The 27,033-nt window shown below is 32.4% G+C and overlaps 2 protein-coding genes and 1 long non-coding RNA gene across 3 annotated transcripts; 1 reads left to right on the top strand and 2 right to left on the bottom strand.

Moving 5' to 3' along the window:
* Window positions 1-776: 776 nt before the first annotated feature.
* LOC131661220 (uncharacterized) lies at window positions 777-6,745 on the top strand. The gene is made up of 11 exons (XR_009301149.1): window positions 777-1,172; window positions 1,283-1,836; window positions 1,977-2,024; window positions 2,143-2,899; window positions 3,069-3,119; window positions 3,239-3,321; window positions 3,512-3,639; window positions 3,851-4,629; window positions 5,680-5,944; window positions 6,023-6,168; window positions 6,246-6,745. It is a non-coding gene; the product is annotated as an uncharacterized LOC131661220 (long non-coding RNA).
* Window positions 4,795-5,184, bottom strand: LOC131661219 (probable alpha,alpha-trehalose-phosphate synthase [UDP-forming] 8). The gene has a single exon (XM_058930677.1). The coding sequence runs from the start codon at window positions 5,182-5,184 to the stop codon at window positions 4,795-4,797; it is 390 nt and encodes a 129-aa protein (XP_058786660.1).
* An 8,172-nt stretch (window positions 6,746-14,917) lies between the features above and the next one.
* LOC131655578 (UNC93-like protein 1) lies at window positions 14,918-16,845 on the bottom strand. The gene is made up of 2 exons (XM_058925419.1): window positions 15,525-16,845; window positions 14,918-15,431 (listed from the first exon to the last, which is right to left on the bottom strand). The coding sequence occupies exons 1-2, from the start codon at window positions 16,685-16,687 to the stop codon at window positions 15,194-15,196; spliced, it is 1,401 nt and encodes a 466-aa protein (XP_058781402.1). The 5' UTR covers window positions 16,688-16,845; the 3' UTR covers window positions 14,918-15,193.
* Between the last annotated feature and the right edge of the window lie 10,188 nt (window positions 16,846-27,033).

Below are 27,033 nucleotides of genomic sequence, written 5' to 3'. Positions count from 1 at the left end.
TTATTTAGCAATGGAAATTATAAAACTATTGTGTGTTTGCTAAAAATTATGTACACAGATAAGTTTTATATTTTTCTATTCTTTTAAAATATATTTACAAAAGTTTTATTAAAATAATTCTTAACATATACTTAAACAAATACAATTAAAATCACTAAAATAATTTCTTACTTTTTGTTTTACATGGAAAATGACATCTTATTTTTTCTCATAAGAAAAATTATTTTGTACATTTTTGTCAAAACACATTTCTTGCTTATAAAAGGTCAGTTTATTTTAAATAATTAAAGAAATGGGCTCATGGTCTTTAAATTCCTCTAGAGTGGCCTTTTAGCATCTATACTTTTCCTTTTAGCCCATACTTGAAGAGAATAATATCAAGATTGAATAAGTAAACAATAAAATTTTTTCCTCAAGATTCTCAATCTAATAATTTACAAAATAAAAAAATTTAATTTTATCATCAATTTTGTAAAACTTTTTTTTTAATTTAACTTGTTGTTAATGTTTGCGGCTAAACATCATTAAGAATTATAATACATCAGTTACTTCTAATATTAATAATAGAAATGTTGAATTCCAAATCGATTTAAATAAAAATCACAAATCTATCATATAAGAAAAGTCTACCATTTGGGACTTTCTTATGCTATCCACATCAGCATCTGTTCCCTCATGATTCCACATCAGCATCCTCAAAATTATGCTCTTCATCAATTCAATTCACGTTAAAAATTTCAGCGGTTACTATCTACCCATGTTCAATGGAGGTTAAGAGATTGGTCCATATTCTACCCTTTTATTCTTCCATTCATTCACGTTCCCTAAAACCGCGGTTACGAAAATACTTCATCATTCACAACCATAACTTTCAATCTTCCCCTTCAACCTTCTTCTACAGCGGTTTTACAAATCTGTTTCTTTTTCAAGTGCAAAAACGATCCCTCCTTTCTCTCTTCCTCCGTTCTTCCTCTTCTTTTCTCTCTCCAATCTCCGACAACGATTGTCGCTGAAAAGTGCAACAGGCGGCGGCATCTTTTTGCAATTTTAATTAGTTTATGTAATTGATGATTTTGTGTGTTATTTGTAGGTAATTCTTCGGTTCTGATCCGATCTTCGACGCCAAAAGGAACAAAGAACCTCCCCTTTCCATCAAAGATGCCAACGAAAGGGTAATCTTTATCTTTCCCTCATCTATTTCATTCAATTAGCGTTAGGGTTTGTTTGCACACTCGCAGATCTATTCAATTTCGGTTCTCTTTGTGATTTTAATGGAAAGCAGCGATCAGCTAGCGTTGGTTGAATATTTTGGACCATAAAATACAGGAAGAATATCAACTATAAAGCAGAGCAACAATAAAATACAGGAAGAATCAATCAGATGCACAACTCTGAATCGGCAAAGTTGGGTGAGATCTTTCCGAGTTTATGTTATTTTCTCTTTAATCTCTCTTCTTCTCTCTCAAACTTTCTGAAGGGTTTGTGAAATTGAAAATCATGAATAGCTTTTGGGTTTCTTGATGTTTGTGATTTCACTGTGTTTGATGTTTGTGGTTCTTTAACGTGAACAATGGTCTTTCTCTCTCTTTTCTTCATATTTTGAAGGGTTTGTATTTTGAAGATGTTGATTTTGTTCAACCATAGTTTAAATTGAATGGAACTCTAGACCATCTTCTTTGTGCTTGGTTTCTTCATTTGCAGAGAAATTGGTGAAAGAGCAAGCATCGATGAACACAGTTTGATGATGTTGTTGAGTGGTTTCGTTCGCGTTTGAACCTGTGGTATTCGGTTTTCAACGTTTTATGAGGAGTATTGAGTTGAAACAACTCTAAATCGGTAAAGATGGGTGACATCTTTATGAGTTTATGTTATTTTTTCTTTAATCTCTCTTCTTCTCTCAAACTTTCTCCATTCAAATATGATTTAGGTGTATTAATGTTTCTTAATTTAATTTTGTTTTTGGAATCAATTAATAGGCCATCAAGTGTTTGTTATAATCAAGCAATAATTATGGCTGGTGATTGGTAAGGATGCTTAGTCACATTTTTTCTAATACATTTTTGGCTTTATGAGTATATGGATTCATAGCTTTCAAGGACTATTTTGATAAACTAATGTTTCGATTGTAAACGAGCTTGCCAGCAACAGGTTGGACGGACGAGGTTGACCTCATGATGTGTTTATAAACAATCGAACATGGATACTGCCAACAAAATCCATAGGCTGGAAAACCATAAGTTGCCGAGATTATGGAGTTGAGGAGCAAAGGTTATAACACAAGGGGGAATCTTTGAATCAAAAGAAGATAAGCCGCTGACTTAATGTCGAGTGAATTATGGCGTCGATTTCTCCTTTAAAAGATAAGTCATTTTACATTCTTTGTTGATTGATCATAATAGACTATTGTTTGTTTGAAAATGCTTTGTACTATAAATGCTTCACACTCTCAATTGGGTTGCTGCTCTGTGCGTAAAGCAGGATTTCGAACACAGACACCAAGTCGGAATGTTTTCACAATAAGGAAGACACACGCTGCACGCATCACGACATATGCCATTAGTTTGCAACCAGCTACAACAACGACTTGACAAGATATGATGAGTAGTTGAGGCTGTAGTAAAACTAACTTCGGAGAGATGTTGTTGTCAACTTGGTTTCTACAAAATTGCATGGATCTCATTACAGTTCATTGAAGAGTCACATTTTCGGTGACGGTTCTGCAGCTTCATGGAGTCCTTTTCTTTGTTTTAGGGTGTCGTTGCTTCCGTTGGTTCTCACTATACGGTTGTGGTGTCTGCTCTAGAAACATGGCGGTTTGTGCGTAGTGGCTGATTCCAGCAAATTTGGAGAGATGATCTGACTTCTAACATCGGATTCGCAGTGGCAGTGCAATGAATTAGTGAGAACGAATTCTACTGCTAACTTATAACCAGTAGCATAATCATAATGTAATATCAAAATGCTTTTTTTATCCACCTTATGTAAATGATAATGGGTTTTTCGATGCTACTATTGTAGGTGACCTGATAGTTTTAGACACATAAATCAAATGATATCTCTATCTGCAGGTTGCAGCTCAGAACTTGGCTATGAAACGTGTTTGGGGCTATGAAATTAAGGTATTTTAGATTATGTGTACACATAATAAAGATTATATTCATAGTGCATGCTTTATCCATACTCACATTCACTGGATTTTGATTATGAAGCTCAGTTTAATATAACACATTGAATGCAGATGAGGAGGCTTTCTGCCTATGAGATGATGGGATCAGCCACAACTATTTCAGCAATATGACCGGAACATTGACAATGAATCAGGTTTGTGATGCAGTATTTAAACTAAAACAATAGAGACTCATTCAAATTCTTTAGGCTATAGCGTTATTGCCGCTATTTAACAACACTTATTTTCTTGAGACAGATGAGTGTTGTTGAGGCATGCGATTTTATTTCATTTTATTGTTTTGGTTTATCACTTATATTAAAATACATTGGCTACTGCATGCAGGGTTGATGGAAATATCGGGCTTCACAATTGCAAGTCATCCCGAATCACCAATTGTTTATTTGAGATTAAAGAAGTCAATGGATTCTTTGAATAATGACATACATCTGCTTGAAAGTATTGCTGAGCGTGTAAGAAATGTCGTGACAATGTATTTTCTTACTGTTGGTTTTTGTGGTACTTAGTGTTTTGTTGTATTCACAGGTTTTGAAAGAAGCCATGATTCCAAATATTTGTGTATATATATATATATATATATATATATATATATATATATATATATATATATATATATATATATATACCGCTCATAAAAATATTTTGATTGTATCGTTTTTGCAGATGAGATCGCGAAGCTGTTTCTGAACCTGTTCGGTCAACCACTGACGATGCTGGTGCCGAGTGGTTCTGATACTGTGATGCCTAATCAGAAGTTGAAGATAGGTGTGGTTTTGTCTGGTGGTATCTGAATGGAATCATCCCTATTTCGAATAAGGTCTGAACTGAGTGTATGTGTTTATGGTTCATGTGAGGCATGCCTTCAACAAATTATTGATAGCTATAACAAGTCTAATGCCTGCTGTTTAGCATGCCTTCAACAGATCAAGGTGAAGTGATTCTTTTAGCAGGTGCAATTGGGTCTCCGCAGCTTATGCTTCTCAGTGGAATTGGACCAAGGCCTTATCTTTCTTCATGGTGACTGTTAAATTCAAGCTTATGCATTTATCTATGCTCGATGTATTATTATTGCCTTGTGAGATCGGAGTTTGTGCTTTTTCTTCTTTCTGATGTTTGCCAACTGAAATTGCAAACTTTATTATTACTTGATGGATGTATATGGTAGACTGTCAAGAAGTCCTGTTAGAAGTTTTTGTGGTTTGAGGATCTGGTGTGTAACAGGAAATCAATATCCTCACCGTCATCTTCTTTCAATTCGATATCCTCGCCGTCATCTTCTCTTGATTCCATTTTCACCAGGTCTTATAACCTGTCATGGTGGTAACAGGAAATCGATATCCTCACCGTCATCTTCTTTCAATTCTCCCCACCTCATCTTTGCCGTTTCGTTTGGATAAACAATGTGTTAAGCTGTTCTTCAACTGCTGGGAATGAGAATTTAAGTAAGTTTTTCTTAGAAACCTGCTTCATTCCCTTGAATTGATATTGAATATAGCACACACATACTTTTATAAACTGTTTCTTTGTGACTGCAAAAGCAAAATAAGAAACAGTGGAATGCAAGATTCAGGTGACAAATATATGGGTAACATATAATGGAACAGTGACTAGAGCTGCTGCTTACAAAATCCAAGATAAAACTTTTTCTGCAGATCATGTGGTAGAAAGGTAGGCACACAATTAAAGTCATCCAGTAATATCTGAGCAACTTCATCCTGCTCACTAGCATCTACCTCAGCTTTGAAAGAACCCACATAGATTACCTCAGTATCAGAAGAAAAATCATATTTAAGTTGTAATAGAATTGAATCTTCATCCCAATTGAAACACCATTTAGCAGTATCAATATCTCTTTTAGCCTGCAGAGGCAACATGTTTGCCACAATGATTTTCTGCTCCTGACATCCAGAAGAACTAATGTTTGATTCATTATCCAGGTCAGAAATAATTCTAGGAACAGTCAAAACCCTTGGAAGAGTTCTTGGGATGTGAGGCATATCAAGCAAGTCTCCTCCGCCAGCTGGGCCAGCTTTGTCACACTCATAATTTCAAGAGGCACACTTTATAATCCTCTAATTTACTAACCAACTTCTCAAATGTTTATCTTTTGGTTTCACGATAAAGCTTGCTTGCGATAGAACAATTTTCGTGTTGAATTTTAAAGGAAAATTTGTTTGTAACCTACACAAAAACGTCTAGGAATTCCACCCCTCGCATCCGCAATTGCATGCATGGAAAAAGTATTAAACATTTTAGCTGCTAATGCACCAAAGGTATTAATCATTTTATAATCTGCATATTTTTTTATCAGCAATTACCTTAAAGAGGTTACTGGAATTGAAGGGGTTAATGGACATAGAACCATTTGTAGTCATATAATTGAAATGATGAACACTTAGGGAATTAAAGCATCAGATATTACAACATGAACATCAAAGTTTATGGACATAGAACCATTTGTAGTCATATCATTGTATTGTTTCATTTTGCAGAATGAACAGGTATCTGGTGATAAGTCTGATTTCACAACAATGCAAGCTGAAGAATCTGACATGGAGGAAAAACTGAAGCAACTTCGAGATGAGTTAAATGATGCTAAGTCCAAATATGATAGGTTTTGATTTTATACGTGTGGCTTTTCATATCAGTGTTTAACTTGGATTTAAAGAAGTCTCATTTCCTAATGTTACTTTTTTGTTCTGGACTGAAAGAACAAGAGTGTCATTGGTTTTTATGCCAAATTAATTTTTCATAAAGGTATTTAAGTTTCTAAGGTTGATGTGCATATGATACTTACAAATTAGAGATTTTGATGGTTTCAATATTTCTTACTAGATTGATTATGTGGAATTTGAGAGACATGCTGCTGGTGGTTCAAACATGCATTATTTTGACCTTCTTATCAGACTAAAATCTGAGCAAGAGCATCTCTTCCGTAATATTCAGAGAAATGAGTACCACAATTTGTATGAATTTATCAGGTAAATATTAGCTCACTGCCAAAATTTATTACAACTAATTGTTACACAAGCGATTCACTTTTGGTCTGCATATGCAGTTCAAAGGGCTTGAAAATCGTGAATTTAGCTGATGCCCAACCAACTGTTGGTGGTGTGGCTAAGGTTCTTAAGAATGATGACGATGATGCTGTCGATCCACATCTTAAGCGCATCGGAAATGAAGCTGGTGGAGATTAAAGTGACGAGGAGGTGCCTAATTTGTACTTAATATTGTTTTTATCCTCTTCTGTATATCGAGTACCAATGTACCAATGAACCGATGTACCAATGAACACAATTTGTAGTTCAACAACCAATGAACACAATTTGTAGTTCTACAACCAATATATAGAAAAATCAATAGTCTCCATAGGTTTCAAAGTTGACATTCTCAACTTTAGTGTGTTGTTGGACGCATAGAGATACCTTGAAATTGGAATGTATTTATGCTGGATGTGCGCACATGTTTTGGCTGTTTGTCAATGTATGGTATATTCAATTCTAATTGGATATTGGTGTTTGAATGAAATGAATATGTGGATTGGCTTTGGATGCTTTACTGTTATGAGAATTTGGATTACATACTGAGGCTTTTTGCTTGAATGATAAATGGATTTACATAGAATGTTGTAGGGTGATGCATGAACATGTACTGGTTTTCTTTATGGACTCTTTCGTGCTTTTGGAAATATAACCAGTTGTGCACCGGGTTGCTATAAACTCCCTGGTGGCTTGGATGATATGCTTGGCATTAACTTTTAGGTCATTTTTTGTATGGGTGAACCACTTGTATGGCTGCCATGACTTGATTCCTTGGTGCATGTTGTAAACCGTATTGGGTGAACTACTATGTATTTTTTGCAGGTGTGGCATTAAATGACTGCCTTGCTTAGAGAGATGGCCGCATGGTGGTTTCATTTAAGTGTCGGTTGCACACTTTTCCAATTTTAACAAAAATATAATTTTTTACTAATACCTTATATTTGATCCATTATGTTATTTTTGTGACATAATAATAATGGTAATCATTTTGGGCCTATTAATCCCAAGAACAAAATCATCCAAGACCCAAACTATTTTGAGATATTATTAAATTATTTATTTTAACCAGACCCTGGGCCCAAACTGTTAAAAATAATATCTGCCTTTACAAACATATTGTAGTATTATATTAACCTATTCAATCAAAATTTATTTTTTCCTAACATTTTTAATTATCCTCAACTACAATGCACGAACACGACGGGTACCCGTGCGAACGCACGGGTAAGACACTAGTTGATTTAGAAAACTCAAAAACTACACCAAAATAAATATTACAAGATGCATCTGGATGTAATTATGAAAAATTGTTTGGATCAAATTTTGAATTAATTTTTTAAAATTGATCCAAATTAAATTGAACTGCGTGTATATATTTTAATATTTATTTATTTTTTATTAATATTATATATTATGTTAATTTATTATTTTTTGATATTTATTTTTTGATATTATTTATTATTTTAGTTTTATTTTTTTTTAATATTTATTTTAATCATAATCGATCATTCTATTTTGTAATATTACTTTTTAATACATTATATATTCCTACCTTCAGTCACATTTATAAGAAAATATTCTCTTTTTAAATACATTGAATAAATAATGTATCTAAAAAGAGAATATTTTCTTATAAATGAGACCAGAGGGAATATATATTTCATCAAACAAGTTAATTTATAGGGTCTTATATCTAGAGCTGTCAAATTGGACTCGATCCATCGGGTCAGGCCATAAGCCCAGCAAGTTAGCGCGGGTCGGATCGCAAAATACCTTAAAAAAATACGACCCCGTATTTTTAGGCCAGCCCATCGGGCGTATGTTTTTTACGGACTGGGTCGGGCCAAGCGGCTTCTGGCTGGCCCATTAAAAAAGATTTTAGTGAATTTTGAGAAAAAAAGATTGAGATAAGATATGATTGCATAAATGTGTTTTCCGGTGATAAAGAAAAGTTAAAGAGGATGAAGATATATTTTCAAGATGATGTGATCAAGGAAATGGTTGTGAGATTGAGAGAAAATTCGATAAGTATTGTTGATAATATTAACTCACTTTGTTCTTTTGATTTTGTGGTATATATATATATATATATATATATATATATATATATATATATATATATATATATATATATATTTCGAAAAAGACAAGGCCTTACAACAGCTCATATATATATATATATATGGATAAATATTTAAACATCACTTATATACGTTTATGATGACTCTCTACTTATCTTGTGTTGCATTTATCCATTACATACTTTTTATAAAATTAAAGCTATAATAATTGAAATACGGGCCGGGGTGGCCCATCGGGCCCTTTGAAAAATGGACTGAGCTCATTTTATGTAGCCTATTAAGCAATAGGGCCAGACCAGGCCAGGCCAGCCCATTTAAACATATTGGTCCACCGAGCCGAAGCGGGCCCCGACCTATTTGACAGCTCTACTTATAACAAATAAAAATTATATTCTCCTCCCCTATCCTAAGATCTGTTAAAATGACACTGACACTCTCTAAAATTTTAAAATGTGCATTAGCCTCCCTGAGTTTACATATACCAACATAAGTTTTGAGTTATAAAAAATACGCATAAATGTCATCTATACCTACGATATTTGGTTGTCACTATAAACTAGAGGGAGTGTTGATGTCAAATTAATTTGTAATTTGAATATTCAAAAATCGATACAAATTAAATCACATGAAATTAGATTGGGTCAAATCAGATTTTTTTTAACCAATAAATCCAAAATCAAGTCGAACCACAAATAAATTTATCTTAAATCAGAAGAATTTTTGCTTCAAAATTGACTCATGAATTTGTACAACACTCTCCCATAGAACATGAATTTGTCATCAATGGGAGTGTATGGATTTGTTATCAAAGGGAGTGTGAAATCAATTTGAGTGTTTTCATTGTTATCAATTGGAGTGTTTTGACAGTTTCACACGTATTAAAAGTAAAATTAATTTTATATAAAAAAGAAATTATAATTTTTGTTACATGGCCAAATCATAAGCACAGAGATGAAAAATTGACTTGGCCTGAGAATTGCATTCAGTATTAAATGAGTTGCATTAGAAATTGTTTCTAATTTTATTTTTTTCTTTTTATGTTGCTCTTCCAAAAGTGGCACAATCCTAATATGTCTAGAAAATCCTAAGTATTTAAGCGTTAATGTTGTAGTATAAATTAATTAAAATTCTAAAGTTTGTTTTATCTTTTATTCTTTTACAGCCTAGATCTACATTTTAGTCCTAACATTAATTTATCATTGATCCATTGATTCAATGTCTCTCAAACCTACACATTCATCCTCTAAGGATTTGGATGATGTCATTCAAGCTGCTCATATGCACATATTTATGATGCAATCAATCATTATCACCATCAAATTGATGAGAGATTTTGAGCGGCTAGTCAGAGTTTGGATCAACAATTGAGAAATAATCACACAAGAATGGATAATTAGCAACAAATTTTGAATTCCAGACATGAATCTATTATGACTCTCTTTACAAAATTGATGGCTCAAAGTGAAGCATAGTAATCCAGCACTGCTCACACATTAACGTCTTCTTCAAGTATATCTCTCATTTCCCCATTTCCCCTGGTTATGAACCTATTATTACACTTATTGTTTCACCCACTATCCTTATATTTACTCATGCTAGCCCTATTCCTACATACATAACCACACACTCAAATAACCCCACTTACCCTAATTTTACTATTTCATTGGGAAACACAGATGCACAACCACCGCCACCCTCATTCCCTCTCTAAACCTTTATGGAACCCACCTACATCAATCCTCTAAATGCCTTTTCATTCACACCTATTTATAATATTTTAACTCCCCGTCAATATCCCTCACCACAAATTCCTCAACATACCCAACAATCCTTATTTAGGACTCTGAAACTGAAACTTGATGTGTTTGATGGTTCAGACCCTTTAAAATGGTTGTTTCAAGTAGAACAATTTTTCAATCTTTATCAGTAGTCCTCTGAAAATCATATATCATTAAATGCATTTTATATTAAGGTTGAGGCTTTATGCTGGTTTAAATAGATGCACCATAATCATTTGTTGTTAGATTTATTTTCTTTTACAAAAGTTTTAGAATTACGATTTGGTCTCTTAACTTATGCTAGTCATCAGACTAAATTATTAAAGTTGAATCAAGAGGGTCGTGTTGTTGATTATCATGCTAAATTTGAAAATTTGGGAAATCAAGTTGTAGGATTTCCTCAAGAAGGTATCTGTAATTGTTTTATTTTGGTTTAGCACCTAAAGTTAGAAATAAAACAACCATTTATAGACCAATGTCAATTTCTCAAGCAATTGACCTTGTAAAACTCATTGTAGCCAAACTTAAAGATGTAAAGCCCAAATTTCAATGACCCTTCTCAACCCCTTTTCAACTGCATGAATCCTACCTTCCAAAGTCTAACTATTACAAAACCCTAATACTTAACCTTTCCACAACATACTCCATATCTTAAACCTCCATCCACTCAAATTTCCCATTAGACGTTTATCAAGACCTTAATTACAAGAGCAATGTGCACATGGTCTTTGTTATAACTATAATGAAAAGTTTATTCTTGGACACAAGTGTACTTCTAGTAGGTTTCTCCTACTCCTAATTAAGGAAGACACACAACAATTAGAACAATTGGAAGAGTTTAGCAATTATGAAGCTGTTAATGTGAATCATAGTGATACTTATTTCCAATGATCACCTCAAGCTTTGACTGGTCAGTTTTCTCCCTAAACTCTCAAATTCAAGGGAATAATTGGAGGACTTCCTGTGATGGTCTTTGTTGACACATACAACACTCATAATATATTATAACCTCGCATTAAACAAAATCTAAACCTAAGAGCCACACCAATGACCCATTTTCAATAATTGGTTGGTAATGGATCTCATTTATAATGTCAAGGCATCCATAATAATGTTCAAATTTCACTACAAAATCATCTTTTCACCCCACCCTTTTACTTGTTACCCATTGAAGGTGCTGATGTTATTCTTGGCATGGCCTGGCTACATACTATATGGCCAATAAATATAGACTTTTCAATTTCCTCCAGTATTTTTCACACAATGAAACTTCCATCACTCTAAAGGTTGATCATAAATCTCATCCCACATACTACCTTTCACCAATTATGTCAGCCAAATTATACAAATTCCATTTCCTCCCTACACCTCATGACTTTTCAAAGTTTTAATCTACAAATGAATCCATTGAACCCACTATCCCAACACTTAAAAACATCTATCCTAATATCCCACTCGAAATTTCTACCCTTATCAAGAAATACCATATGATTTTCCAAGGTCCACATGGACTACCACCATCAAGACTACATGACCACCATATTCAACTTCTCCCAAATACAATGTTTGGGAACTCATTCCCAAAGCTTCATTTAATCAAGTGATTGGTATCTATTGGGTCTTTCGCAACAAGCTGGACGAAGATGACAATGTTTTAAGAAACAAAGCCAAATTTGTTATGAAGGGATACAATCAACAAGAAGGCATAGATTTTAATGTAACATATGCTCATGTAGCTCGATTAGAGTCCATAAGGATGGTATTAGCCTTTCCATGCATCATGCATTTTAAACTTTTTCAAATGGATTTAAAGAGTGCTTTCTTAAACGGTTACATCTAGGAGGAAATATTTGTTTATCAACCTCCAAGTTATATCAACTCAAATTTTCCTAATATTATTTTCAAACATAAGATAGCTTTATACAATATGAGATAAGCTCTTAGAGTGTGGTACGCTCATCTAAGCAAATTCTTGCTTGAAAACAAGTTTCAAAGAAGACAAGTTGAAAAAAAATATCTTTATCAAGAAAACCGAGCATGACAGCTGAATGTTTTAGATTTATATTGATGCTATCATCTTCGGTGCTACTAACGAGTCCTTGTGCAAGGATTTTTCTAAAATGATGTAGAAAAAATTCGAAATGTCAATGATGAGGAAGCTTCCATACTTCCTAGGGCTTCAAATTCATTAAGCAAAGGAAGGAACCTTCATAAATCAAAACAAGTATTGCAAGGAGCTTATAACGAGGTTTGACATGGAGAAGTCCAACACTGTAGAAATTCCAATGAAAACCTCTTACAATGTAGACAAGAACGAGAATTGAAAACCAATATAGGAAAAAGATACTAAGTTATGATCAGATTCCTCATTTATCTCACTGCATCATGTCCTAATATCATGTCTGTTACGTGTCTTTGTGCATATTTTCAAGCATAAAAAACTCATCTCAGTGTAGTCAAACGAATCTTAAGATATCTCACTAACACATAACAAAGTGTTTTATGGCACCCCAAGAGAGTGGATTGTGACTTAGTTGGGTACATCAATTCTGATTTTTCTAGATGAAAACTAAATAGGAAAATTACCAACGGTACGTGTCACTTACTTGGAAACTCGCTTGTCTCATAGCACAACAAGAAACAAGCAAGTGTTGTGCTATCTAGGGTTGAGGAAGAATATGTTATTTCTAGTAGCTCTTACGCTCAAATTATCTGTATGAAATAAAAACTCATTAATTACGGTGTTAATCTTGGAGTTGTCTCGATAAAATGCAACAACACTAGCGCCATAAATCTCACCAAAAACCTAATAATTCACTCTTAGGATAAACGCTTGAGGTTCGACACCACTTTATTAGGGGTTGTGTTGAAAAAGAGAAATGTGTACTTGAGCATGTAACCTCATCTAATAAACTCACAGACATTTTTACTAAATTGCTTCATAAAGAAAGCTTCTTTTTCATAAAAACTGAATTAGGAATCTTAAATCAGTCATGCATGAATTAATACACTAATTATTTTCTTCTTTTTCTTCTTCCTCCATTTCTTAAAATGATTATATGTGATCTATGTATATTTATTTTCCTGTCTTTTTTATTATGTCATGGGGGGATATACTCTTAGGAAGAGTAGAGTAAACTCTCTGCTCATGTGAAGGGGAGTTTAACCATTCCAAAATTTATCATTGTGTTTTCTCTTTTACCCCCTCCTTGAGAGACGCGTTGTCATAATAAAAATGGAGAGAATGTGGATCTATGTGCTTCCAGGTATGAAGCTAATGATCCTAATGTTGACAACCTTCTTGGTGTTTTGATGACGATAAAACTGATGCTCGTTGAAGTCGCTGGTGATACCTTTCCAACTTTTGATAATTGTGATTAACTTGAAGATATCTGAAACCTCGTCAAGATGAATATTCAAGCTTCTCGCGAAGTGCATATATGATCAATGTATCTAGCAAAGGAACTTGAAAGGTTCAGAGTTGTAAAAGAGATGAAATGTGAAAGTTCGTCCGATCGTGTGCTAAGGAAACTCACACAGACACTCCTAAAAAGTTTTTAAGGTCTGTCGATCTATTTGATAAAATCACATAAAAATGTTTTTAGGGCCTAGCCAACTAATTAGGAGAATATATGATTGATTGGAAGACTTTTTAAACTAAATAATCGATTGATCTAATGACCTAATCGATTATTTTCACTAAGTTGAGTCTAAAATCAATTGAGACATTCTCTTTATGATTGGTAACGGCTAAATATCAAAATCTTCTATTTGTGGCTTGAACAATCGATTATTGAAGGTCAATAAATGATTAGCCTAATCGATTATGGAATTGATTAAGCCCATGGATTGTTTCCTTTTTTAAACTCATTTTCTCTTATATAAAAGAGACATCTCCTCATTTGAAATCACACCAGAACACAGAGTTTTCCTAATTCTTTAAATGTTTTCTTTAATCAGAGTTGCTTAAGTGCCTTGTGAGTGAAAACTTGTAAGGAAAGTGTTGTACTAGTGTCGTGCAACCATTTTATTACAAGAGTGTGATACTCTTGAAGGTTCGAGTTTGACTCTTGAAATCAACCATTGAAAAATCTTTATTTGTTTATAGAACTCAGCCAGATAAATTTTTCTGTTTATTGAGATTAGCCGATAAAATCTCCACTTGGTTCGTGAATTCATTCCGTGGAAAAAATCTCTTTCGGTAGTGGTCAGCCAATGTTAAATCTCTCAATTCGCTTATACCAAAGGTTCATGGACATAACCTCTAAAAGCTCAAATTTTGTTAGTGAACTCTCAAGAAGGTCTCTTAGGAACAGAAGTATGCCAACATTTGACTGAACCTATATAAAACTCATCTTTAAATTTTGTCATTTACATTATTGCTTTATTTTATATCCGCTGTTTTTTCTATGTGATTTTTCCATAACACACACAAAAATTAAGTAAATTTTTTTTTTTAAATTAATCATAAATTCTAAATACCACAATTAATCTCGAACCTAATGAATAGAACACAATTAATCTCGAACCTATTAGTGATTAATAGAAAGTGACTGTGCATCATTCCAATGGAGAGACATATGAGATGATTTACATATATGTCTATGTGTTTAAGGACTTGCGCATTAGGGGTTTCCTTTTACCCCTTTGAGTGTGAGATGTTTAGGATAGTAAAAAAAAAAAGATTTTATAATTTTAAATCTGAACTATCAACAAACTTAAGTGTTGCATGTCATAGATCCGCGAGGGTAATTGAACAAAATATTAAATCGATGGGATTCATACTAAAAAATGCATACAAGGTTGTCTTTTGTATTTTACATTTTGAAATACTGTGTAATAGTGTGTATAATCTGCTATCTTTGATTAAGATTTTCAACCATAAATTTGGTTTAACTCACATTTTCATCGTCTACAATTTTTTGGCAATAGTCAACAGTTGTACATGATCACTCATAAATGAAAGATAATTTCCCTAAAAAAATATTAAACAATGATCATGGAAATTTTCTAGCAATAGTAACCCATTGTTAACGCCAAGAAATAAAAGACAATAGAAAGAAGACAACCAAAAGATTCTTTAATTCTTCAAGACAAAAAGAGAAGTCAATGGACAGAAACAGATCCATTGTGACCTGGAGGAGAAATCTTTTCACCAGTTCCCTCTTCCTCCTTATTGTCCTCCTTCACAGCCAACACCATCAAAACCAACAGTAACGGATAGCTTAATGTAGTGAGCACCCAATTCACTATCAACTGTGACATTGGAGACACATTGTGGTTATCAATTTGCCATGCAACTGCTGCTCCAGCACTTTGTATCCCTTTATAGAATCCTGTATACCTGTCATATATATGCAAACATTAGCACTGCTCCTATTTTAATTCAGCAATGGAATAGTTAATAAGATAAAGCAGAATCTGTTTGCATAATTACCTGCTAAGGATCTCAGAATCATTAGCCAATGCTCCAATGGACCAATAAACCATACTTTGGAACATGGCATCCAACAGCCCAAAACTAAAGTACAAAACAAAAGGACCAGCAAAACCAGAACCAGATTCCTTAAAATCCAATATCACACCATTTCTATGTTTTATCTGATTAGCCACAGCACCACCCCAAATAGCACTTCCAAGAACAGCAACAACACAAATTCCCACAATCCCTCTCTTCTTTCTACTCTTAAAACTGAAATCCATAGTGTATCCAATCCCAATTGAACCCATCATCTGTGCTCCCCAATAGAACACATTGTTCAACCCTCTTGTTCGCAAATTAAATTCGGTCTTATTAACATGATTAAACTGATATGTATAGAAAAAATTACTAGACCAAGCTGCAGGAATCATGAGAAGCATCTTCCAGTTGTAGAACAGTTTCAAGATCTCCATACACTCAGTTGCAACGTTTGAGTATAACATATTTGTACACTTTGTTCCGTCGTCACGAACAACTTTACTAGCCGGCAAAATAGTTAAAGATAAAATAGCCCCTAATGACATAAAAGCCATGAAACCTATGTAAGTTCCATCGTTAACAGTAGCAGCTTTATCACCACTGTTATAATTCAGAATAAAAGGGATTAAACCACCGATAACACCACCCATGTTGAAGATACTCCAGAAAATCGAAATGTAAGTTCCTTTACGATTCACCGGAGGGTAAGATGTCATAATAGCACCTTGTGCAGCCCATAATAACCCTGCACCGATTCCGAGAACCGCACCGGCGATTATAGCAAAAGCTTGGTGTTGTTTATGGTTGTAGTAGAGGAATGAACCGGCGTAGAGGACATAGGTGGAACAACCTGCGAAGAGAGTTAAATGGGGTCCGAGGATGTTGTAGATTCCACCACCTAGGATTCCGAAAATGGCGAAGGTTGTGTAGAGTGCGGTGAGGGCGTTGTTGGAAGCGGTGGCGTTGACTTGACCACCACCACCCATTCCGGAGAGAGCGTTGAACATGCCTGGACAACAAAAACAAACTAGGCCAATGAGAATGATTTGTGCAAGAGGTGAATTGTATCGGAAAAGAGATGAACTTTTTGTGGTTTCGGATATTTGGGTTGCTGATTCTTCATTTTCAGCGGAACCCATTTGAGAAGAGTGTGAGAATTGGGGATGAAGAGTGAAGGGAATAAATGAAAGGAGGGTGATTTAAGGAGAGGGAGATTGAGATTTGGCCACTATAATGCGACAAATTTGCAGTAAATGCCCTTGGCAATGAGACAAATTTGCAGTGAAGTTTTGAAGTGTTAATGGACAATTGTTGTTGTCACTGTCAAAGGGACCAAGGTTATGTTCAATAGGATTACGCAAAGCCTATGTCTAGGTGAAAAACGAACATGGAAATTTCTTTTTAGATTTGGATGAAAAGCTGATGAGGTTAAAAAGAGGATTTGAAGTTATCTAGGATTAAAAATGATTTTCAGTTTCTTGTTGAATTTCAAAGGAAACGGTTAGATATTGAATTGATTTGGATGAATTTTGAATAGGTAATTTGTTGATCTATATATTAAATTAAAATAATTTCTAATTAAAGCTGAATGATGTCATAATCTTGTTGGTAGTTAATACTTAATGATCATGAATAAGTAATAAAATTAAAGAAAGTTTCTATTAAAGAAAGTTTGATACCCGGTTGACCAAAACAAAATAAATATATTAATACAAATAAATTTTTATCTATTCAATTCAAAAAAAGTTTAGGTAAAGTTATTTTTAAAATAAAATGTTTTGGAAACAAAAAATATTGCATTATTTAATAAATGTTTTATGATTAATTGAAAATACATTACCTAATTTGTTATGATAGATATATAAGTTTTTTCTTAATAAATCCAAAAGCATCAAAAAGATATAATTTGGTTGGTAGTGAATGATTGTTAACCTTTAGTACTCTACCCCATTTATAACAATTGTTATTTTAAGCTTTTAATTTCACACTATTAGAATTAATTGGCCATTCCGTTTCTATTTGAAAGTAGTTTTTCAGACTAGATAATGCATAGTAGAACTTCCGATAGTACATCTTGAACGAGTTAAGATTCTCTTTATTTTTTATCTTCTCTATTTTTTTATTATCAAAATTTTAAAAATATAAATGTATAATATAATATTTAATAAAGTTATTTATTTTATATATACATAAAATTATTCAAAACTATAATAATGGATAGAGAAAATAAAGAAAATCTCAACTAGAGATGGGAATAGGCCAGACCGACTAACAGGGGTCACGGTCTAGTAGGTAGAGATGTAAATGGATATTCATAGGAACGAATAGTATGATATCTGTGTCCGTCCCGTTCGATAAATATGATATCCATATTCGTCCTATATCCGTGTGGATATTCGCTAAACAGGTAATCCACGGGTTTTAAGGTTTCCGCGGATATTTACAGATATTCATGGATAACACTATTTTTCTAAAATTATATTTTGAAAAAAAATATTTTCAGTTTCTTTTAAAGATACAAGACATTATTATCACATAACATTCATACAAATCTCTTTTATTTTAACAACAAAATTTTATCAAATTAATTTCCTTTATTTTCACCAACGCATAATATCCCATACATTTCATTTTTAAAATAAAAAAAGAAGAAGAATGATATTGTGATTGTGAGTTAAGGTGGAAGAGCTGACGGCGGAGGAATAGAAAGGATGATATTAGTCAGACGAAAAAAGAATAGTATTGATTGGTTGGACTTTGGAATTGTTGAAGTGAGGTATGAAGTATACAAGAAACTTAAACATGAAATGACCAATAAAATTTGTATAAAATATAAATGTTTTCTTCAAAGAAAACTAAAAAAATATATATGAGGAGACTATTTTTTAGGTTTCTAAAAGATAAAATAGAGTATAATGAACTAATAATATTTAAGTAATTTTTTCACAATGAGAATTTTTTCAAAACAAATTTTAACTCACAACTAAAACAAATTTTTTCACAATGAGATTTACAATTTTGCCCTTACACCAGACTAGGTTACCTCACAAAAATAAATATTTTACTCTCAAAAGCATTATGGCAAATGTGAGAGAAATAGATAGAGAGGAGAGTGAAAGAAATTTTATCAAATACGTTTTCTAGTGTGTAAGAAATGAGAAATGAGTTATATATTCATAAGACAAAAGGTAGCTCAAATATAGAAACAATCTATGGACTTTTAAAGGCTGATAATCGATTATGAAAGCGGACCAAAAAAATCACCAGGAAGAGGAAGAAATTAAGTTAAGAAGTCTAACCAACAAAGTGCTTCCATATGAGCTCCTTTAATAATTCTCCGCTTAAATAATTTCATTCTTGTAGACAACTTGTTAAAAATTAATCTCCAAACAAAAAGGAGGAATTTAGTAGGAACTTTGGTATTCCATAAATAATCAATCAAATTAGCTTTAAGAGAATCCAAGGAATGATCCAAAGAACAAGAATCACTAATCCTCGTATAAATTTTTAACCGAAAAACCATCTTTGTGACTCCACCAAACAAAACGATCTTCTTCAAGGGGCATAGGCTTCACCCTTTGCAAAATCGCAATCAACTCATCTAAAAGCAAGGCATACTCATCACTCAACGTCATTCCATCAAAACCAAAATTTTACACCTAAGAATCATTGAACCAAGACCCGCATCAACTACTTTTTAAAATGTCGAATTGCACGACCGAAATAAAGAGGTATAAAGGACATCAAAAGAAGGAAGTCCGCACCATTGGTGTCTCTAAAAATATATTATCTTTCCATTTCCAAGCTTATTTTAGCTCTAAGATTTTTTATTATTATTTTGGTTATTAAGTTTTGTAGCCTCACTAATACTTTTTTTTATAGGGAAATGCTAACAAGTGCCATGGGCACTCTTTAAGAGCTTAAAAAAGTAAGGTTTTTCTTAATAATATACCTAATTATTGCATCGAAAATTGAAATAGTGAACTTTTTAAAGAATATTTTCTTTAAATAGAATGCTTAAAGAATACTCCTGAGGCATTCGTTAATAGGACCTTTTTTATAAACCAACATTGCAATCAAATGGTATTTTGATTCTTGATCTTCAATTTTATGTGTTTTACTATTCTAAATTCTTTTACTTTTATGGCTTAATTGCAACTTTAGTCCCCCTATTTTATCTTTTTTTGAGTTTTGATCCCCTCTTTTTAAAAATCAAAATTTTGGTCCCTTTTTTAAATTTTATTTTGACTTTTAGTCCCCTTCTCAATTTAAGTTTAATTTTTAATGACATAGCACATCAACTGATGACTTGGCAGATTCATTTTGTCATTTTTATTTCCATGTCATATTAATTAATTTATAATTATTTTTTATATTTTAAAATAAAAAGTTAATAATATTAATTATTTGTTATTATTTAAAATAAGAAAATAAATATGACTAATAATATTAATATTAAAGTTATTCCATTGATATTAATAATAACTCAAAAATTTAATTAAAAATATTTTATTATGCATAATTATAAATAGTTTAATTGACATGATTTAAACTTTAATATTTAAAATAAAAATATTAATAACTTAAGTTAAATTAGTATTAATTTTTAATAAAATTATAATTATTATATTTTCTATTAAATATTGGTAAAAATTGAAAAATCGTATTTTTTTAGCAAAATAAATCATCAAAAAATTAATACTAATTTAATTTTTCTATCCTTCTAAAATTTCCTATTCTTCTATATCAAATCATAATCTACCAAAAATAAAAATTTCAATCCAAAAAAATTTCAAAATCACCATGAATACGTTTCTCCTTTTTTTTTTCTTCCCATTTTATAGATTTAGGAATACAATCATCATATTAATTATGATTAAATTCTCAATATAATCATCATCATTTTTTTTGATATAAAAAAATGTTAACATATACCGAGAGAAATTATTAATCGAATTTGGAAATAAAATTATTTAGAGTTAATTTTAATTAATTGTTGTAGTCTTTTCTTCTCAAATCTAAAATTACAAACCCAGAAAATCTGAATTTTTCTTTTTCTTTTAAATCTGAATTTTTTTTTTCTTTCTTTTCTTTCCTATTTTCTATCACTGCATCATCATGAACCATGATTTTACGAGATAACCTAAATTTGCATATGGCTCTACAAGAAGCAAGATGCATGAATGGAGGAAATTGTAAGAAAACCTAAAACCTGAATTTCGAATAGATGGAGACCCAACAAAAATTCTGAAAAAATTCATATCCAAATTTAAATTGAAAGATGGAGAGTCAAATCTGGAACATGAAATAGGAAAATCAATACCTAAATTTGAAGTATAAAACTCATAACAACCTAAACAAACCTATCCAAACTCGGAACAATAAAAAGCAAAACACACACATTTACAAAAATACTGTATGTTGGTGCAAGATATTCCTCATGAATCTACCTCTTCCCCCGCCGCCGAATGGATCTCCGGCCATCCACTTACTCCTCCTCCGATGAGACGAAAAGATTGAATACAAAGATCTATTGAAGAAGAAATTAATACATGATGAGGGACGAAATCAAGACATGATTGAGAAAAGAGATGGAAGACATGATAGAGAAAAGAGATGGAAGAAGAAAGGGATGTGTTAGAGATGGAAGAAGAAAGGGATGTGTTTGTTAGGGTTTTGAGATTTTGGGAGAGAACGAAGAATAGTTTTTGAAGGTTCCAGAAATTTACGTTTTGAAAATATAATAACAAATGAAAACAAATAAAATACTTTTAATTATATTTTTTGAGTTATTATTAATATTAATGGAAATAACTTTAATATGAATATTATCAGTCATATTTATTTTCCTCTTTTAAATAATAACAAATAATTAATATTATTAAATTTCTATTTTAAAATATAATAAATAATTATAAATTAATTAATATGACATGAAAATAAAAATGACAAAATGAATCTGCCAAGTCATCAGTTGATGTGCCATGTCATTAAAAATTAAACTTAAAATGAGAAGGGGACTAAAATTCAAAATAAAACTTAAAAAAGGGACCATGATTTTAAAAATGACGGGATCAAAATTCAAAAAAAAATAAAATAGGAGGAATAAAGTTGCAATTAAACCTACTTTTATTTATAGAGAACCTTAGTTTTACGAATTAAGGAGAATTTTTTTAACCTGTATTTGCTATGTTCAATCAGTTATTTGATTTTAAGCTAAAGAGATCTCGATTATGGTTTGGTCTTTTAATGAGACTTGGGCTTTAGAAGTATAAATTTTTTTTATTTGTTCCTAGATCACACACAACATTTAACACTTGATTTTCTGTGAATAACTTTTGTTTGCTTGATCTCTATTGATTTTTGGTTAATAAATTTTGTTTGCTTGCTCATAGAAAGTTATATTCATGTTCAAACCTTTAATTGGGAGCTTCATCCATTCTCAACTTTTGATGTGGAGTTTTATTCATGCTCAGCTCTTAATAGGGAGCTTATGAGACTCTCAATAATGTTAATCAAAACTTTTTTATTTTGTTGTACATTTGTTTTTGTTTTATGTTTGTTGTTTGTTTACTATAAGACAAACTGGTGTGTATTAACTAGTTATATGCTTAATATATTGGTGTTCCATATTTGTTTATGTGGATTAAATGTTTATTCTATGTTTGTTGCGAACATATTACTGAATATGCTATGTCAATCCAAATATCTATGCTTAAATCTTAATAGAGGATAGAGATCCTTTGGGTTGTTGTGTTCAAATGGATGAAGTCCACACACATTCTCCAATTGCCATTCCACTTCTTTTGCATTGTGACATTTCCAACCATATGGTATCCTTGATTTTCTTAATGAAGTTGGCGTGTTTAAATTATTTCACCTCTACTTCATGTCTCTCTTTCTTTGGAATAATGATTTGAACCGTTGGACACGTGACTTCACACAAAATAGAGAGGTCAATTGTGTGTTATAAAAAAAATTGAAAACATTTTCAGAATGAAATTAGGGTTTGAAAACATTTTTAGAAAAGGTTTATAAATAAGAATCGGAAAATAAAATTGTAGAATATAAAGTATGGAAATAAAGAGTTTAAGGGAAGAGAGAAGAACTCCAGAAATTATACAAGTTCAATAAAAAATAACATAGTCTCGTACTCAAGATTTAATCTCGAGAGTATTCAATAAACTTGAGAATTTTTAGTAGGTGAAAATCATGAATGCCCTTATACAAGGAAAATGAAGTCTATAGCTAACTTTCAACCAAACAATAAACTGAGGAGTGAAATGACGAGTCTTACTTCCAAACGATGGATCGAAGCAGTTAGTCTTATTTCCACAAGAATCTTGGAGCTGTTAGTCTTCAAGCTTTTAAACAAAGATTTTACTACGGGTTAATCTTAAACCTATTAGAGCTTTTAATATCGCAAATCGCCCACAAACTTAATCTTAATTTTATCACGGTCTAACCAAGAACCTAGGAGATTTTATCACCTGCTTATATTGAACCTTACCAAACTTTTAATACCAAGATAAGCTTGAACCTAATCTTGATTTTATCACTGACTTATCTCGATCCTTACCAAGCTTTTAATACTGTGTTAAGCTTGAACCTAATATTGATTTATCACGAGCTAACCAATAACCTAATAGATTTTAACAACAGACTAATCTCGAACCTAAACGGAGACTTGATCACACAATCCTCAAACCAAAGTTTTTTACAAGTTTAGCTTCGAACCCGCAAAAAATTATCCCTAAGTGGATAAAATGTTAAACCAAGGTAAAAATAAAACTTCCTCGATGAACTTACAAAACTACTCTTCAAGAATTATAATTTCCTCCGTCACAAAAGGACTTTCTCGAAAAGCACTTCAGTTAAAATTTTAGTGAGAGAAAGTAAACAAAAAGAATTTTTAGAGAGAGAGAGTTAGAAGTGAGAAATGAAACCATATTTTTGGATGTGAAAAAGAGTGGAAAATGACCTATATATTTTTTTGGTTTATCACCACCGGTATAGTCTGGTTCGGGGGTCAGTTCTGGCATCAAGTGGTTCCAGCCCCCTCCCGATCGCAGTTGCGAGGGATCAAACTGTGGTCCTCCCTGCCAAGTTCAGTGTCAATCACCCATGAACCAACTAACGATTGGTAAAATGACTTATATTTATAGGCTAGAGGTTGACAAAAATTGAAAAAGTTTTAAGGCCATTTATGACTTGCCAATTGATTGGTAATATGCACCAGCGGATTGGTAGCCCTAAATTAATTTATTATAAAGCTCAAAAAGGAAAGGAAAGATATTTAGTTGTTACCTATCCTTAATATGTTGTCCTGGTGTTACTTAAGAATTTCGACTACCAAAATTGTTGACTGGAAGTCAGAACCAAAATTTGAAATTTGTCAGTAGTTAAGGAAAGAGTGATAGTCGAAGACCTTTGGACTAAAAAGGCTAGTTGTCAAGGAATGTTATTTATGTCGAAGAACAAGACTTAGAGAAGTGAAAAGTTAAAAGGTGAGATGGCGTTTGTCGGGGTCGAAGGAGCTTCAAAGGTTTAGATGATATTAGACAGTTTTCTTTATGAAACATGTGGAAGGAAAACAGACATGGTCAAGATACGTGTCAGTTGCTCAATAGTCGACCGTTGGGAACAGTTTTAATTAGAGAATCTATATAAGTGTGTGTTTTTAGGGTTTTCGGGGTGGCAATTTACATTGAAAAAGTACTCAATCTCTGCGAATAAATGAGAAACGAGTGTTACTTTTCTGAAATGTACGTATCCATACCAATTTACATTTCATGCAATGATTTTCTTTTAAAGTTTTAAAGTCCTTTTTTGTTGTTCTACATTTTATTGTTTTCAGTGTCTGTCTTTATGTTAATTGTTCTTAAATTTTGTGACTTCTCCTCCAATTTAGTCTCTTTAAAGTCATTTAATATTTAGTCAAATCACATTTATAGTAAACATAGTGCAATATAGTTCTAAGATTGTCTAGTTGATCTTGCTTGTAACCTTTAATAAGAAACTAGCGATTGTTTTCTAGAAATCTGGGTAAACACCTGGTCGCTTGGGACGCATTTTTGAACTTTTCCAATTGATTGAAATAAGGTTTCAATCGATTAGCAAAGACGAAAAATTCCCCCAGAGCTAGAATGACAGCTTCTAATTCACCTGGCACGTCTTCAATGCATTTTTTAAAATGTTTAATTGAGAAAAATAATTTTGGAATTAAATTTGTGTGTGTGATTTAGCTATGTACTTTTACGAGAATGCCCATATACTTTAAAATATGTTCATTAAGGCCTGTTAAGGCTGGCTTTCACATACTTCGAGTCTTATTAGGTGTTTTCTTTCTTGTAGACACTTGCTTGACTTCACTTGAGATGAGGCTTGAGTTAGATTCCATTTGGTTTCCACTTGCCATCATTAGACAATCAAGTCTATTAAACCCTAATAATTTGGTGTACATCATTAACCTCTTTAACTGCTTATGCTTGACTTGTCATTAAGGACTAGTTATCATCATTAGACCTTAGTTATCATCTTTAAATATTAGTTGTTATCATCAAAAGATGTTTTATTTATTAAATACATGTCACCTATAAAATAATGTTCTGTATTCTCCCCAATTTTTATGATGACAATACATCTCTCAGAGGCGGTGGTAAAAGAAATAACACATATGTGTTTGGAGTAATCAAACTCTCCCTTAGTTAAATAGAGAGTATACTCTACTCCCTTTGAGAGTATACTTCCCTCTCTTTGTCAAAATCAAAAATGGGTTTCAAAAAATGTCATCTACCCAATTTTTTTAGATTTGGTTTTCCAAAAACCAGATTGCAGGAACATCATATTTATGAATGGTGCTATAGTTACTTTTTCTTGGAAATAGAACATTATTCAAAGTATAATGAATCATCATACAGTCCGGAAATATAAGGCAAATGTTGAAGGGAGAAGAGATTCCCTATGAGGGGTCAATTAAAAGAATGTGAGCATAGGTATCAAAATTAAATTCATTATCATCGAGATCAGTTTGATCATACTCTTGCTCGATGAAGGGCATGTTACAAATTCTTGAAAAATCTTTGAGAGATAGAGTGATGATGCTTTTTGACTTTGGAGTTAATGATACCACCTTTGTAGAAGAGAATTTCATAAAACATTCTTACCAATTCAAGGTACCTTTCTTAAAGTTTCTCAAAGATAAAATCTCTTAGTCTGACAAAGTTAAAGGCTTCCATGAATGCACAATCTTTGAAGATTTCCTCATCTAGGTAGTGTGAGACATGTAATTCTGTATCAGCATAGTATTGATTGAAATTGCCCTCTTGAGCTTGAGTGGGAAAGTCTTCAGAGAAGTAGAAATATGATGGTATGGAGGATTATATCCTTTTTAAGGCCATTTAGAGGTGATAATAGATGATTGAGAGAGCTAAAAGGTTTCTTAATGCAACGCACAAACGAGAGTGGGATGAGATGAGAAAAATGAGAAGTGTACTTCTATATATAGCTTTATTCTGATCGACTGGAAGGTTGTGTCAATCGATTGGCAACGTTAAATTTTGCGAGTTGGCCGTTGTGCATAGTTGTTGCATTAATGACATACCCAACTAGCCGTTATAGTGAGCTCCAACGTTCAATTTTTTTATTTTTTTTAGATGATCCACTAGATTGAAGGCTTGTGCCAATCGATTGGTTGGCCTATTTTCATCATATTTAGTTTTTAGGCTTATATGTTGTACACCTGTTTGGATTTATTTGTACCCATTTTCTATAAAACACTTAGAAACTCATCCTTTTTGGATTCGAAAAAATATTTTATTGAGATGAGCAAAATTAAATTCATTATTTTTAAGGTTTAATTAAAGTTATCCTATCATTTTAACCTTAAAATAATGTATACCTCTGTTAGCTGGGAACTTCGACGGTTAAAACGAAGACAATTGAAGAGAAGATATTTCGAAGAAGAGACATGAAATCCAGCTTATAAAGGGCTATTCGAAATATCATTTATTTGAAGTAGTTTTTTACCTTGTCGAAGTACTATCAAAGGTTATATTTTCGAAGATGAAGATAAAGACTTAGAATATTTTGGAGCTTTTTCAGAGAACAAGCTTCGAAGACCACGTTGGTTGAGTTTGGCACCTTGAACAAAAAAAAATTAATTCAAATGATCAGTCTTATCGAAAAACGACGCGTGGAAGCCTCTGAGTTCGAAGAGCATGCAAACTAAGAACGTGGCATTCCGTGGAAAAAAGGTCGTTAGGGTCGAATTAGTATAAATTAAAATCTTAGCGTTAGATTTTAGTGTGTTCAAATCTGTACAAAACTCAATCATACTCAAAGTATCAAAGTGTATCGAGAAATGAGTGATGAGAAATGTACGTATGAATTACCATTTATTTTCAATCGAATTACAAAGTCTTTTACTAGTTTGCATTTATCTTCATTAAATTCTCTTTTACATTTATTTACCTTTTCGAATCAG

Source organism: Vicia villosa, linkage group LG3, assembly GCF_029867415.1.
Source record: "Vicia villosa cultivar HV-30 ecotype Madison, WI linkage group LG3, Vvil1.0, whole genome shotgun sequence".
Lineage (NCBI taxonomy): Eukaryota > Viridiplantae > Streptophyta > Magnoliopsida > Fabales > Fabaceae > Vicia > Vicia villosa.
This window is presented reverse-complemented; position numbering and strand designations above follow the sequence as displayed.

Coding starts and splice junctions, on each gene's coding strand:
- LOC131655578 (XM_058925419.1), bottom strand. CDS start 16,687: ATGGGTTCCGCTGAAAATGAAGAATCAGCAACCCAAATATCCGAAACC. Junction 15,432..15,524: donor GATTCTGAGATCCTTAGCAG/GTAATTATGCAA, acceptor TATATATGACAG/GTATACAGGATTCTATAAAG.
- LOC131661219 (XM_058930677.1), bottom strand. CDS start 5,184: ATGCCTCACATCCCAAGAACTCTTCCAAGGGTTTTGACTGTTCCTAGA.